A 15297-nucleotide genomic window follows, 5' to 3' on the forward strand; every position below is an offset into this window, starting at 1 on the left:
CTTCTTTGCCCTCACTGTTATGTTTCTCTAGTTGATTTTTCACAAACTGGAGTTAAGATGTTCTATTAATAGGGGATCTCTTATTAATATTCATTATAAAGCTCATTAATGTGGAAGACCCTGCAAAGCCTGGTAAAGATGCCTACCTAATTTTGCCTAACCTCTTGTTTCTCAAGTGCATTTGGAAACCTTTTTTTGTATAGGTGGCACGTCTTTAGGTCTGTGTTCTAGACTCTTTTTTGAAAAGTCAATGTCATAAGAAACAAAAAGGCAGGAGCAGTTGTCCTAGATTAAAATAGACCAAAGAGATAAAATAATAATATGCCACATAAGGGCCTTAATTGTGTCCTGGGCCTCAAGACATATTGATAGAAAAGACATTTAGGAGACAATTGAAATGTTAATAATGTACAGAATATTGGGTGATGTCATTGAATAATTATTGATTTTCTTAGGTTTAGTATAGCACATGATGGCACATTGTCGTTTTGTAAGATAATCTCATTTTTATGAGATACATGCTAAAATACTTTGAGAAGTACCATGATGTCCACAACTCAATTTCAAATGGTTCAGTAAGAAATTAAGTATATTAAGTATATACATGCATATGTATGAATATATACACATATATGAAGAAAAAAATACAAATGTGATAACATATTGATAATTATTGAATATACATAAAGGATATATAGCAGTTTATTATACTATCAACTTTTCTGTAGATTTAAATTTATTTAAAAATAAAAAGCTTTTTTATAAGAGAAAAAATATTTATTCTGAGGAACTAAGTTTGGGATATGTAGATATGAGTATTTTAATGACGTGTATTTTAGGACTAGAAGCAGTTCAAACCAGAACTATTAGGACTCTGCATATAATTCTGCATCTCTAGATTCATATAAACCTTGAGATTCTTGGATGAAATAAAGGGAGAAATTGATTTGTTTCCAAATTCACCCCAACCTCTGATGGCAGCCAGACCCATTTATCTAGTGGCACCTCCCAGGGGCATCCAGTTGCTCCTTGGCACACAGATAGGACTTCCCCTCCATTGCCAGTGTCAGCATTCACTTAGACCATTTGCTGATTTGGATTGCGATCTATGAGTTAGTTTAAATCTTTTGCTGTTTAAGACACTTCCTGGCCAGGCGTGGTGGCTCATGCCTGTAATTCTAGCACTTTGGGGGGCCAAGGCAGGTGGATCACTTGAGGTCAGGAGTTAGAGACCAGCCTGACCAACATGGTGAAACCCTGTCTCTACTGAAAATACAAAAATTAGCTGGGCGTGGTGGCGGGTGCTTGTAATCCCAGCTACTCAGGAGGCTGAGGCAGGAGAATTGCTTGAACCCAGGAGGCGGAGGTTGCAGTGAGCTGAGATCGCGCCATTGCACTCCAGCCTGGGGGACAAGAGTGAAACTCCATCTCAAAAAATAAAAAACAAAATAAATTTTAAAAAATACACTTTTAACTGGACCACTTTACTACAACACTTTTGAAGTTATCCGTTAACAGTTTATCTTATTCTGATCAGTTTCATTGTGAAACACACTTTTGTTTTGGGCTAATGCTATGTCCTTTGAATGTAGCATAGACTAATGATGATAAATAGATAGTAAACAGGCTTTTAACAAGTACAGTTATTTTATGATAACCTCATTTTTTCAGCCACAGGAGAGCTACAATTTCCACATTTAAACAATTCCAGTTTTCATAAGCAACACATCTGTCCTCAGGCTATCATTTTGCTTTCTTTTTATGTTATTAAAGTATGTTTATTGCAGTTTGCCTCTCCAAGACAAACAAAAATAAAATTGCATTCTGAAGCTACTGATGTAGTGCCTTAGCAAAATTAGAAATGGATATTGAGCATGCCAGAAGAACTTAGAGTGAATACCAAGAAGCAAGTTCTCTGACGGCTCCCAGGGAAATTTTGCACTCACTTTTTCAAAAAATCTGGGGTGGGACAGGCTAAAGGAAATGAGTTAAAGGAGATGGAAATGAACACTGTTGTATCACAGTGAGTATACAAATAATTACAAATGGATCTGGGATTATTAAAGCTTGTCTCTTTTATTTAGGATCTTCTGGGAAAGGACATTTTGGAATTCTGCCACCCTGAGGATCAAAGCCATCTGCGTGAGAGCTTCCAGCAGGTACATACTGCCAGTGCCCACTTAAAGCTGATGCATAGTCTGGGCACCTGTGGATGTGGCTTGCAGGACATTAGTCCTACTATGTGCCAGGCAGGCTGCAAGGTCCTACCTATGGCCTCACTCAGGGCCCCTGCTAGGAAGTCACTCACAGTCTAGTAGGGAAGACAGACACACATCAGTAAATACGTACTATGTAATAGGAGGAGAACTCTAAAGGGTCATGAAGAAAAACATTGCAGAGCACAGAGGCTGGAGAGGTTAACTGCATGGGGAAGAGGCAGGAATTGTTCCGGGGGAGAGAATAACTGGGATGGGTCTTAAAGGATGAGCATAGAATAAATGAGTGAACATTCTAGACTGAAGGGGCAGCCCTAGAGATGCAAAAGGGAGAATCCTAAGCAGTTCCTAGTGGCTGGAGTGACACTGGCTGACTTGGAGGAGGTGGGCAGTGGTGATAAATGAGCCTGGTACAGCCAAGTTATGAAAGGCCTCTTAACCCATGCTAAAGAACATAGATTCTCTCCTCAGTCATTTAAAGGTAAGTGAGGGCCAGGTGTGGTGGCTCATGCCTGTAATCCCAGCACTTTGGGAGGCCAAGGTGGGCAGTTCACTTGAGGCCAGGAGTTCGAGACCAGCCTGGCCAATGTGGCAAAACCTCTACTAAAAATACAAAAATTAGCCAGGCATGGTGGCACGCACCTGTAGACCCAGCTAGTTGGGAGGCTCAGGCAGGGGAATAGCTTGAACCTGGGAGGTAGAGGTTGCAGTGAGTGAAGATTGCACCACTGCACTTCAGTCTGGGCGACAGAGTGAGACTCTGTCTCACTCACTCACTCACTCAATCAATACAAAGTTAAGAGACCGGGTGTGGTGCCTCACGCCTGTAATCCCAGCACTTTGGGAGGCCAAGGTGGGCAGATCATGAGGTCAGGAGTTCGAGACCAGCCTGGCCAACATGGTGAAACCCTGTCTCTACTAAAAATACAAAAATTAGCCAGGTGTGGGGGCGGGCGCCTGTAATCCCAGCTACTCTGGAGGCTGAAGCAAGAGAATCGCTTGAACCCGGGAGGCAGAGGTTACAGTGAGCCAAGATCGTGCCATTGCACTCCAGCCTGGGCGACGAGCAAGACTCTGTCTCAAATAAATAAATAAATAAAAATAAAATACAAATAAAGGTAAGCGAGGATGACTTTGAGGATTTTAGGCAGAGCAGTGTTTTGAAAAACCACTTTAGTAGCCCAGGTTTGCAGAAGAGACAGGTGGAGGAAATAACTGGAAACAAAGACAAGAGGCTTTAAAATTGTCCAAGTAAGAGGTGATGTGGCCAGAATATGGGCAGGAGCAGTGGGAATTTGAAATAGGGGGCAACTTGAGGAGACAGTTGTTTGATGAGTGCTGATGCTTTGGATAGACATGGTGAGGAGAGAGAGGGATTTAGGATGACCTGGGAGCCCGAGAGGGTGGCCACCCGAGTAACAGTGTCATGCACATCGTGACTGTTAGCTGCTGTGTACCGAGCACCTACTGTGTGCCAAACATATGGGAAGCCTTGTCCCATGCACTATTAAATCTGCACAGTAGTCGGAGGAGGTAGGCATCATCATCTTCATGTTACAGGTGAGTGTAGTGAGGCTTGGTGACCTAAAAGCACCTTCCCGCCACACAGGTGATGAATGAGAGAACCAGGATTCACATGGAGGAGTTGCAGCTTCCTGAGCCCAGGTTCAGCTGAGGTGAGAGAGAGAACACACCTCCTCTCTCCACAGGGCTCTCACATCTTGCTTCAGCCCTAGGAAAGAATAGAGCGGGCAGTGTTCTATTCAAGTAAAGAGGCCCTTGAGTTACTTTTCAAGAGGGAATAATAGTTTGTCATGCCTCTGAGAAAACATGTGCTTGACATTCTGCCTTACAAGTATCTAAGAGTGGGCCTCTCTGACCGCCAAGCCTTCCTATTGAAGGCGTTGCTATGTTTGCACAAATTGACACAGGACTCCAAATTTATGCCACGTATGTGGATAGAACTCTTAACCCCCACTCCTCCCTGCACACTCTGCTCGTTCCTTTCATAACATCAGCCACTCCTGGCTTTCTTCCCACTTCTGGCCTCCTCTGCTGGTTTCTCCTCTTCTGCCTTCTTCTACAAGCCATGATGGATGATGCCCCAGGGATCTCCCCTTGGCTGCCTTCTCTCCTCCCTGTGATGTCTCCCTGGATAATCCTACCCATGGGATGACTCCAGCCCAGACTGTCCCTCCTGCTCCACACTTGCTTATACACCACTGGGGTAGTAGCCCACTGGGGTCTACTTGAGGGTGGACAGTGGGAGGAGGGAGAGGAGCAGAAAATATAACTATTGGGTACTGGCCTTAACACCTGGGTGATGAAATAATCTGCACAACAAACCCCTGGGACATGAGTTTACCTATGTAACAACTGACTGCTACTCCACACTGCCACATGAATGCCCCACAGCCCTCAAATGCAGAATGCCTGAATCCTTTCCCAGCCCCCAGTCCTCCTCTCATCACCATCCACCTGTTTGCCCAGGCCAGAAACCAAGAAACATCCTTAGCTCTTCCCTCAATCCCACTCCACACATTCAGCCCCTCCTCTCTTTCTTCTTTCCTACCCCCCTGAACCAGGTCACCCCATCTCCCATTCTGACCATTGCAGTCATTTCCTTGCTGGTCTCTCTGCTTTTACTCTTACTCTACTCCAAGCCATTCGGAAGACATAAATTAGGTTTTGCCACGTCTTTACTTAAAACATGCCAACAGGGCATTTAGAATCAAATCCAAGCTCCTTATCATAGCTTCATGCTGTATGTATACCTGGCCCCATCTCATCCTCATGTGGACACTACTCTTGAGTCACGCTGGCCTTCTTTTTGTTCCTTAAACATGATTTTCCCAACCTCAGGGCCTTTGCACATGCTGTTCCCCTGAGGGAATGCCTTTCCTTCACTCTTCACATTACTGACATCTTATCCTTCAGCTTTCCACTCATGTTGTCTCAGAGATGCCCTCTGTGGTCACCCTAGCTAAGAAAGTCACCCCAGCCTCCTTCTAAGTCCCTTGTTTTCCTTCATAGCAACTATTTATTTGTCCATTGGCTTGTTTGGGGGGTTGTTTTTCTGTCTTCCTTACCAGAACCTGACCTCCCTGTGGGCAGACTTCATTATGTCTGTGCTTTTTTTTTTTTTTTTTTTTGAGACGGGGTCTTACTCTGTTGCCCAGGCTGGAGTGCAGTAGTGGCACAATCTCGGCTCACTGCAACCTCCACCTTCCAGGTTCAAGTGATTCTCATGCCTCAGCCTCCCAAGTAGCTGGGATTACAGGCCTGTGCTGTCACGGCTGGCTAATTTTTGTATTTTTAGTGGAGATGGGGTTTCACCATGTTGGCCAGGCTGGTCTCAAACTCCTGACCTCAAGTGATCCGCCTGCCTCGGCCTCCCAAAGTGCTAGGATTACAGGCATGAGCTACCGTGCCCGGCCTTCATGTGTGCATTTGATCCTAATCTTCACCACTGAGTGTAGAGCCCTGTACAAGGGTGGCTCTCAACAAAGCAATCTAAATGGATCAAAACCCATAGCAACTGACTTTCATTTTGGAAAAATGTGAAATTGGAATGGTTAAGCATTGTAAGGGGATGTGTTTTTGTGCCATATGTTTGCTGACTATGTGGAAATTATGATAAACTTTGCATCGTTTAGCAGTCAGGTTTGGGCTGGGTGGGCTTTATTTTTGTGGGTTAATGGAAATGGAGCTTTAACAGTGGTGGGGGCCTCCATTCTGTGCCCAGTAACTGGCCAGACCCATTTCATTATCTTATGTAATCCTCAAACCTACACAGTAAGTGTTGTCTTCCCCATTTTTTTCACAGTAGACACTGGGAGGTGCAGTTGCCTGCCCCAGGTTACAGAGCCCAGGCCTGTCTCCCTCCAATGCATTCAATCACAACACCACACCCCACACATGGGCCTCTCCATCCAACAGCACATCCAAGGCTTCAGACTGCTGACGCTGTCAGGACCGGTTGGTTTTGAAAAGACAAAGAAGGAATTTAACATCTGATCCCACCCTGATATCCAGCTTAAGTAACTCTCACTCTGTGAGCAGCCACCACATTTCTCCAGCGGGATGGGAGGCCAAGACAGCAATGCCGGCAGTCCCAGCCCCAGCCCCAGCCCCAGCCCCAGCCCCGGCCACAGGGCACTGTGGGCAGCGGCCAAGCAGCCACAGGGACATCCTGGAGCACACCGCACCTCGGCCCCGTGCTTGTGTTCTTTGGTCTCCGGCCACTGACAGCCAAGGTGGGGGTCAAATGTTGATAAAGGGAAGTGGCTTCTTCTTGCTTCTAGAAGCAGGGAGGTGGCTACGTCAGCCAAGAGCCAGCTCTTGAACTCTGGATTTAAACAAAAGCACTTGAATAGCCCAGACAGGAGGCCCTTAGAACTTGTTTGTGAGGAATTTGAGTTTGAGGGGGTGAGAGGGAGCCAGCCAGGAACCGGGAAACTTGCCTCTGCTCTTGGATTCCCTCTCCAGGCACAGTTTACCTATAAGTCAAAAAGAGCTGAGCTCTGTGAAAGTGAAAGCAGCCTCCCATCTCCCCCGTCTCCTTTCCACTCAGGCACCTTCCATGATGATGAGGATGTTGAAGGGGGCTGTTTTTATGAAGAGCCAGGCTAAGCCGGGTTTTACGCTAGGCCTTGGCCATCTACTGCATTGCACCTGGGTTAAGCACAGCCACGTGTATCACCCTGGTCTGAGGGCCTGGACCATGTCACCTGCACCATGCATAGCCAATCCCCCATCACATCTCAGGTTTCCCAGCCTCCCAACATTTGCCCATTGCTGTGCCTTCTGCCAGGAAAGCCCTCCCCACACATCTTCACTTGCCAACACTTTACCCACCTTCCAACTGTGTTCCAAACCCCATTTCCCTCCAGGAGCCGTCTTCAGATCCTGACTGCAGGTCATCTCTCCTCGCCCTCCTGGTAACCCCATGGCATTTCATCTTGTGTTTCTGTAGTGGCAGCAAGCATACTGTCTCTGGGTTACAGTTATCTACACATTGATCCTTCACCTGCTGGCTGAGAGGCTCTTTGGGGAGAGAGAATGTGCATTGGCAGTAGGGATTTATGCAAAGGGCTTTGGGGCCAGGTAGATCTAGGCTTAGGATCATAAGGCTTTAGGCAACATATTCAACTCCTTTGAGGCTCAGTTTCCAGGTTCACAAAATGCTGTTATGGGGACTGCTTGAGCTAACATGTCTAAGGTGCTTAGCCTATAACTTGGACCCAGGAGGGTGCAGAACTGCCCGCTCCCTTGTTCTGTTCTCTTTCCACAGCTCCTAAGGCTGAGCTTCCCTTTCCCCAGCTCCTAAGGTCGTGCCTTCTGTGTGCTAGTTGCATGGAGCTAACAAATTTCACACTATCTCGGGCATTCTAGTTAGAAGAAACAAACAAAAAAAAGGACCGCCCTTCCTGTGCTTCCTCAGAGTGCAGAAGATGTGGGTTTCAAAACGTGGACAGTGACTCCCTATGTCCCCTGTTTTTGGTGCAGACACAGAGAAGTCCCTCTTGGTTGCTGACCTGAGAGGCACATGGCCTTGACCTCCAGCCCCAAGGGGAAACAGCCAGGTTGCTGTTGGGGCCACAGATGTGCCTGGCCTTACTTACTCTGCAGCTCAGCCTCCTCCCCTGTGGTGTCAGGGTCAGCCTCCCACCCTCCCAGAGCTCTTGGTTTGGTTTATTTATCACTCAGGGATTTCCCACCAGGGAGCCTTATCTGACATCCGCAGGCTCAGATCTTGTCTGGCTTCCCCTAGGGACAGTGTGGAGGGAGGATGGCCAGCCCCAGCCATGGGGCCAGCACACCATTGAGTCCCTGCGGGAAGTGTGCTCTGAGAGCCTGCTCCTTGCAGGGCTTGAGGATAGAGATGGGGTATTCACAGGTGACCAAGATGTCCCTGTCCCCATGCTGCATGCAGTCTGGCCAAGACGACAGACACCACCGAAGAACAGACCACAAGTGTGGCGGGTGTGAGGAATGGGTGAGTCAGACCTTCCCTGATCACTGGGACCAAGTCCCCATTCTAATCTATGGTCACATTGTGATCTCTCAGTTGGCAAACCCGACTGCCATGGCCCAGAGATTTACCAGCCCTGATCTGGGGTCTGCACATGCCTGTGGAGGGGAGAACTCCTGCTCACTGTATTTTGTGCCAGGGGTGTAATCACACCCAGGCCTAGCCCCACCAGTCATTTATATCCCTTCTTCCATTTGTGCCTTGACCATGAGAACCACACCCGAATGCTACCTTCTGCACATATGCGTGCGTATTTCCGTGTCTGGTTTGCTGTGTGTGCATACAATGTATACAGCAGTCCCCCTTATCTGCCGTGTTGCTTTTGACAATTTCAGTTACCAGCAGTCAACCACAGTCCAAAAATATTAAATGGAAAATTCCAGAAAGAACTCATCAGTTTTAAATTGTGTGCTGTTCAGAGTAGCATGATGAAATCTTGTGCCTTCCCACTCTGTCCAGCCTGGAATGTGAATCCTCCCTTTGGCCAGTGTATACACACTATGTTCGCTACCTGCCCAGTAGTCTCTTAGCCACCTCAGTTATGAGATCAACAGTATCTTAAGACTTGCATTCAAGTAGCCCTTATTTACTTAATAATAGCCCCAAAGTGCAAGAATAGTGATGCTGGCATATTGGTACAATTGTTCTATTTTATTATGAGTTGCTGTTAATCTCTTACTGTTTCTAATTTATAAACTTTATCATAGGTGTGTATATATAGGAAACAGCATAGCATCTATAGGGTTTGGTACTATTCACAATTCCAAGCATCCACTGGGGGTTTTGGATTGTAGCCCCCTTGGATAAGGGGGCACTGCTATATATTTTATTTATTCTTCTTCCTTCTTTTTTTTTTTTTTTTTGAGACTGAGTCTCACTCCATCACCCAGGCTGGAGTGCAGTGACGCAATGTCTGCTCACTGTAACCTCTGCCTCCTGGATTCAAGCGATTCTTATGCCTCAGCCTCCCAAGTAGCTGGGATTACAGGCATGGGGCCTGGCTGGTTTTCGTATTTTTAGTAGAGACGGGGTTTTGCCATGTTGGCCAGGCTGGAGCATATTTTCAATAGAACAAAGGGGAGATCTGTATAGCCAGAGGGACAATCTTGCGATTTGGAAATGAGATCTTGCTTCCTGTCCCAGCTTTTCCACCAAAGTTGTCTGATCTTGGATGACTTATTTAATTTCTCTGAGTCTCAGTATTATCAGCTGTAAATAATAAAACTCATCTTACCAAACTCTTATGAGGCTCTTTCTGAAGCAATACATTTGAAATCGTATTACAACATCAAAGTGTCATACATAGAAACTTATAAATAAATAAATAATCCATAGAAAGTGATCATTTCATTACGTCTCCTACCAGAGTCTACTGACTCCATTTTACAACGTTAAGCAGGGTTAAGCATCTTGTATGTTGCGGTAGCAAGAAATAAATCAATGAATACAATGTAGCTACATACCTGAGTGAGATAACTTGGGGGTGAGTGGAGAGCACCAAACCCAGAGTACCCTAGCAACCGAGGCAAAAAGAAAAACGCTCTGGCTTGCAGAGTTTTCATGATCTCATTTGTAAAAGCTAAATTAAAAGTCCTGCTATAAAGCAGACATTGAGTGGTTGCTTTCTCATACCGTGGTTACAGAATGACCCAGATGCAGCACCCCATTTCACCAGAAGGTAGGCGGAGGAGTTCCCATTGCAAAACTGCTCTCCCTCTCTTACTGTCTTTTAGCCACAATGCCCCTATTCTGAGGTCCTGCTGGCCCCTGCCGCAACCCCACTGCCTGCAGCCTCTCCCTCCTCCCGTTTGGCACCATCCTTCCTCCTGCTGACTTCCTTCTCCAAATGTTTTCTCAGGTGGTTAAGCTGAAAGGCCAAGTCCTGTCGGTCATGTATCGATTTCGCACCAAGAACCGGGAGTGGATGTTGATCCGCACCAGCAGCTTCACATTCCAGAATCCCTATTCTGATGAGATTGAGTACATCATCTGCACCAACACCAACGTCAAGTACGTACACTGCCATTTCCCTCTCCTGGAATCCACATGCGCTTGCTTGGGTCCAGAGCTGGCAATTTTATTTGGAGTTCTTTCTCCCTGCCGGCTCTCCCTGCAGCTGGAAATCCCTGCAGGATTAAGAATAGAGGAGACTGTAGGTCCCCATCACTGTCTCCCTCCCATGTTCCTCCTTCTCATTTCCCTCCTGATTTGTGAGAAACAAAAGAATGAGTGATAATCATGACACTCCCTTCCCTTCGGTGCAAGGTGCTCCAGTTTCTGCTCCTCTTTTCTTCCCCCTGAGCATGGACCTCAGCCAACTGGAGCTCTGCTGGGCCCCGCCTTGTTGCTCCCTGTTGCAGCAGCTGCTTGTGCCTGGTTTCTTGGTCCTACCGAAGCCGGGGGTGGAGGAAGGGAGGCTGAGCCTCTTGGCAGCTCTAGGGAATGGGACAGGTGGCCTGGGTGTAGGCACCTCAAGGACACATGATTTCCCTGCTGCCCAGCCGTGGAAGCATTCCTCCCTGCCCAGGGTCCGAGGATCCCAAGATCTCTGCTGGAATCACCACTCCTGTGTTCCATGCATGTTAGCAGACCTCACACCACTTCCTGGCTGTGCGTCCTTGAACAAGTCACTTCATCTCTTCACCTCCCTCATAAGGTTGCTGTAAAGATTAAATGAAGTCAAGCTACAGGCCAGACACTTGGTTCAACTTCCAGCACAGTGAGCATGACCTTGAACAGGTCATGCCTCCTCTGCATTTAATCTCAAGGAAATACAAGGCCAAGGAACCAACACAAAGACATTTGGACAAAAGGATGTCCAAGCAAACGCAAGCATGTGGAAGCCATGGCCAGTGTGTCGGGAGGACTGTAGCATGCAAGGGTATGAGATGAGGCTGGCATCCGGAGAACTGTCCCCATGTCTCACCATCATAGTCAGTGGCACCAGCATCCATCATTTTCCCCAGTTCAGCACTCAGTCGGGGGACCTGTTTCCAACCCTACCACCTCTTCTTCCTCATCTGCTGACATCCCTTCTCAGTAGCCTCCCTGGGATTCTGAAGCCTCCAGGCGGTCACCACAGCCTACTGGCACTCTCAGAACTTGCCTGGCTCTGCCCTCTGTTGCCGTCTCTGAGCCCCTTGGATTTGGGAGTTCCCATCTGGGCCGCACAAAGTAACCTTCTTTCCAGGCAACACCACCCTCTGAGTCCTCAGCCTCTGCCCTGCTCCTGGGTCAGAAGTCACAGAGCTGGACAGACAAGCCCATGAGAGAACCCTCAGAGGGCCAATGACCTGGATTTTTTTTTTAATTTTAGATTCAGGGGGTACATATGCAGGTTTGTTACTTGGATATATTGCATGATGCTGAGGCTTGGACTTCAGCTGAATCCATCACCCAAAGGGTGAATATAGCTCCCAATAGGTGATTTTTCAACCCTTCCCTCGCTCCCACCCTCCCTCTCTAGTAGTCCTCCCAGTGTCTATTGTTCCCATCTTTATGTCTGTGAGTACCCAATGTTTAGTTCCCACTTAAAGGTGAGAACACGCGGTATTTGGTTTTTTGATTCTGCATTCATTCACTTAGGGTAATGGATTCCAGCTGCATCCATGTTGCTGCAAAGGACGTGGTTTTGTTCTTTTTAATGGCTGCATATTTTGTGTCATTTATGTACCACATTTTCTTCTTCTTCTCCTTTTTTTTTTTTAAATTGAGACAGAATCTCACTCCGTCACCTAGGCTGGGGTGCAGTGGCACTATGGGCTCATTGCAGCCTCGACTTCCTGAGCTCAGGTGATTCTCCCACCTCAGCCTCCCGAGTAGCTGGGACTACAGGCACACACCACCATGCCTGGCTGATTTTTTTGTATTTTTAGCAGAGATGGGGTTTTGCCATGTTGCCCAGGTTGGTCTCAAACTCCTGGACTCAGGCAATCTGCCTGCTTTGGCTTCCCAAAGTGCTGGGATTACAGGTGTGAGCCACCATGCCCAGCCCACGTTTTCTTTATTCAGTCCACAGTTGATGGGCACCTGGATTTATTCCTTATCTTTCCTATTAGGAATAGTGTTGCAATGAACCTGCAAGTCCAAGTGTCTTTTTGGTAGAACAATTTATTTTCCTTTGAGTATATACCCAGTAATGCAGTAATGGGATTGCTGGGTTGACTGGTAATTCTGTTTTTAGCTCCTTGAGAAATCTCCAAACTGCTTTCCACAGTGGCTGAACTAATTTACATTCCCATCATCAGTGTGTGAGCATTCTCTTTTCTCTGCAACCTCGCCAGCATCTGTTTTTGTTTTTGTTATTTTTTTTTTCACTTTTTACTAATAGCCATTCTAACTGGTGTGAGATGGTATCTCATTGTGGTTTTGATTTGCATTTCTCTGGTGATTAGCGATGATGAGCATTTTTTTCATTTGTTTGTTGGCTGTTTCTGTGTCTTCTTTTGAGAAGTATCTTGTTCATGTCCTTTGCCCACTTTTTAATGGGGTTCGTTTTTTTCTCATTGATTTGTTTAAATTCCTTGTGGATTCTGGATATCATGTCTTTGTCAAATGCATAGTTGGCAAATATTCTCTCCTATTCTGTAGATTGTCTGTTTACTCTATTGGTAGTTTTGTTGTGGTTGTGTTTGTTTGTTTTTTCTGTGCAGAAGCTCTTTAGTTTAATTAGATGATGACCTGCATTCCAACCCCAGCTCCCAACTGGGCAAGTCACCTACTCTTTCTAAGCCTCGGTTGCTTCATCTGTAAAATGGGGAGAATGACAGAACGTACTGGCCCAGAAGCATAGAATTTTTCTGCAGATTCTGCATGGAGCTACTGCATATGAAGCACTCTACTGTGATAGCAGGCAGAGTCGGCCCCGGTAAATGTGGTCTGCAGTAACTATCACTGAGATTGTCAACAGCACCAGCAGCAGCAACCCTGCCACCCTTTGCAGCGACTTGGCAGTTTCTTGGGCCAGCTCTTGCCTGCAGCCCTAGATTATGTTTGGTCTCCTAAATGCCCTGCCTGCCTTCTTCCTCTAACTCTGGGCAGATCACCTTGCCTTCCAACAAACAGAGACACCAGGACCCTCCTGGTGATTCTCTTCCTGTTCATGAGTGTATCTATCTCAATGCCCTCCTCTCCTCCATTTCTGGCATCTAGCAGAGGCAAAGCCTCCTCCTTCCAGGGCCAAACTCTGCACCTTCTTCATCTCCCTGCACGTCCCTGGACTCCCGTGACCCTCCCTTCTTGTCTCATCCTCCTTGTTGGCTCCTTCTTGGGCTTTCACATAGGCACCTGACTTCCTGATCTCGGAGAATCCCTGTCTGGCCAACCCACCAAAGCTCCCCTCCCACCTGGCCCTGCCAGACGTGTCTGTGGGAACCTCCTTCTTCACCATTCATCTGTTGTTAGCACCTTACAGCCTGGCTTTTGCCCTGAAGGTATTGAAATTGTTGTCCCAGCAGCCTCGGATAACTCATATGAAATAACCTGTTCTCACTGGTCATTCTACCCAAACTCTGTCCAACCAGCTCCTCTTTGTTAATGTCACCCTTGGCTGACTTGATATTCTGATTCTTTTTTTACCTTTGCCTTCTAGTCAAGACTTTCTTGGTTGTAAGTAGAGCAGGAACAGATGTACTAAGTCATAGTTCCAGGTGTGCAAAAAGATAATACTATTTTACTATTTTCTATTCTGATTTTATCTAGTGAAACTCAATTAGCTTGGCCAAATTAAGGATGTTTTATTGTCTCACTTCTCCCAACATGGGAAAAGGGTGGTTCTTCTTTACTCAGGAAGCAGAGAGGTACCACCTCTGTGCCAGGCTCATGTGTGGCCTGGCCTTGAAGAAAATAGGGAAGCTTGAGAAACGGGAGTAAAGGTAAGCAGGGCTCAGGATTCCATGGTGCTTCCTTTGTTCAACAGATGGGTTATGGAGGGTGCTGAGCATGGGCCTTTCAGGAGCTCTTGAGACAGGGTAACAGGATGTGCTCACTGACCTGAAGGAGCCAGGTGCAGGGCGGTGAGAGCCCCAAAGGGAGAGGAGGAGGAAAACACCAGCCTGGATCTGCTTAGCATCTGTTCAAGCCATAGCTTTGTCCCAGGCTCATACCTCCTGTCATGGCCCCTTGCTCCAGCCACTCTAGGCTAAGACTTGAGCTCCCATAACGTTCTTGAGCTCCAAGAACGTAAGAAGGGGCAGACGGGAGGGACAGGTAGAATGCAATGGGGGCAGAGAATAAATACTTCCCCGCAGGGCCTCGGAGAAAGCATCCCCAGGAGGTAGCACCGCAGTGGGGTTTGCAAGAAAAGTAAAGATCCGCCTGTGAAAACCAACCCCCTGGCTGAGGTTTTGCTTTATTTTTCTGAAAGTCAGGCAGCATTGAGAAAACAGAAAAGCCATCTTGTACAGGGGGTGGCCTACGTAGTTCCTCCAGACAACTGCTCTTACAGCTTGTGAGGTTACACGGATCAGGATGCCCCCTCAGGACACAGTTACACCAGAAGCCTCAATCTGTGTCTCTGAACTGAAAGGTCCTACATTGGTGAAGTTGGTTGGAAAAGTCTACTGTGGACGGTAGAGGGCAGTGACAACCAGGGATGTGAACTGGCCAGCTCTTTTTTGAATTTGTGAGGCGAAACTTTGCCAGCAGTAGGCAGACTTGTTATGGAAAGATCCTTAAATGCTCTGTGCTGAGGGGAGGGGATGGCGAGGGTGGAGCGTGGGCAATTTGCAAGCTCGGTTGCTTTCAGTCAAAAGCATCCAAAAGAAACTTCCTGGAGAAATTGAGTGTTTAATGTCGAACATTTGTGTAAAGCCACTACAAAGAAGACCTCTTTATCATCCTTGCATTTTTTCCTGTTCCATCAAATATGGAATGAGGTCCAGAAAAACACAGACTGATTTAACGTGCTGGTCACACACCACAACTTTGAAACGTGCCTTGGCATTGGGGGGCCAACACTCATTTGGGGCTGTTTGTTAGCTTGAGTCATTTCAGCGTTTTTACATGGGCATGACCTAGCTGCTGTGCTTTCTTCATTTCTGACATCTT

The 15297-nt window shown here is 46.8% G+C and overlaps 1 protein-coding gene across 7 annotated transcripts in view; it reads left to right on the forward strand.

Annotated features, from left to right (window-relative positions):
* The window catches only part of ARNT2 (aryl hydrocarbon receptor nuclear translocator 2), a 196901-nt gene that overhangs the window by 148545 nt on the left and 33059 nt on the right, over window positions 1-15297 (forward strand). For all 7 annotated transcript variants that reach the window (XM_034939269.3, XM_034939270.3, XM_034939271.3 and 4 more), the window contains 2 exons: window positions 2085-2159; window positions 10109-10260. In XM_034939269.3, the coding sequence (XP_034795160.2) occupies window positions 2085-2159; window positions 10109-10260 (227 nt within the window). The remainder of the gene's footprint in view (window positions 1-2084; window positions 2160-10108; window positions 10261-15297) is intronic.

The sequence above is a fragment of the Pan paniscus genome, chromosome 16 (genome assembly GCF_029289425.2).
Source record: "Pan paniscus chromosome 16, NHGRI_mPanPan1-v2.0_pri, whole genome shotgun sequence".
Taxonomy (NCBI): Eukaryota; Metazoa; Chordata; class Mammalia; order Primates; family Hominidae; genus Pan; species Pan paniscus.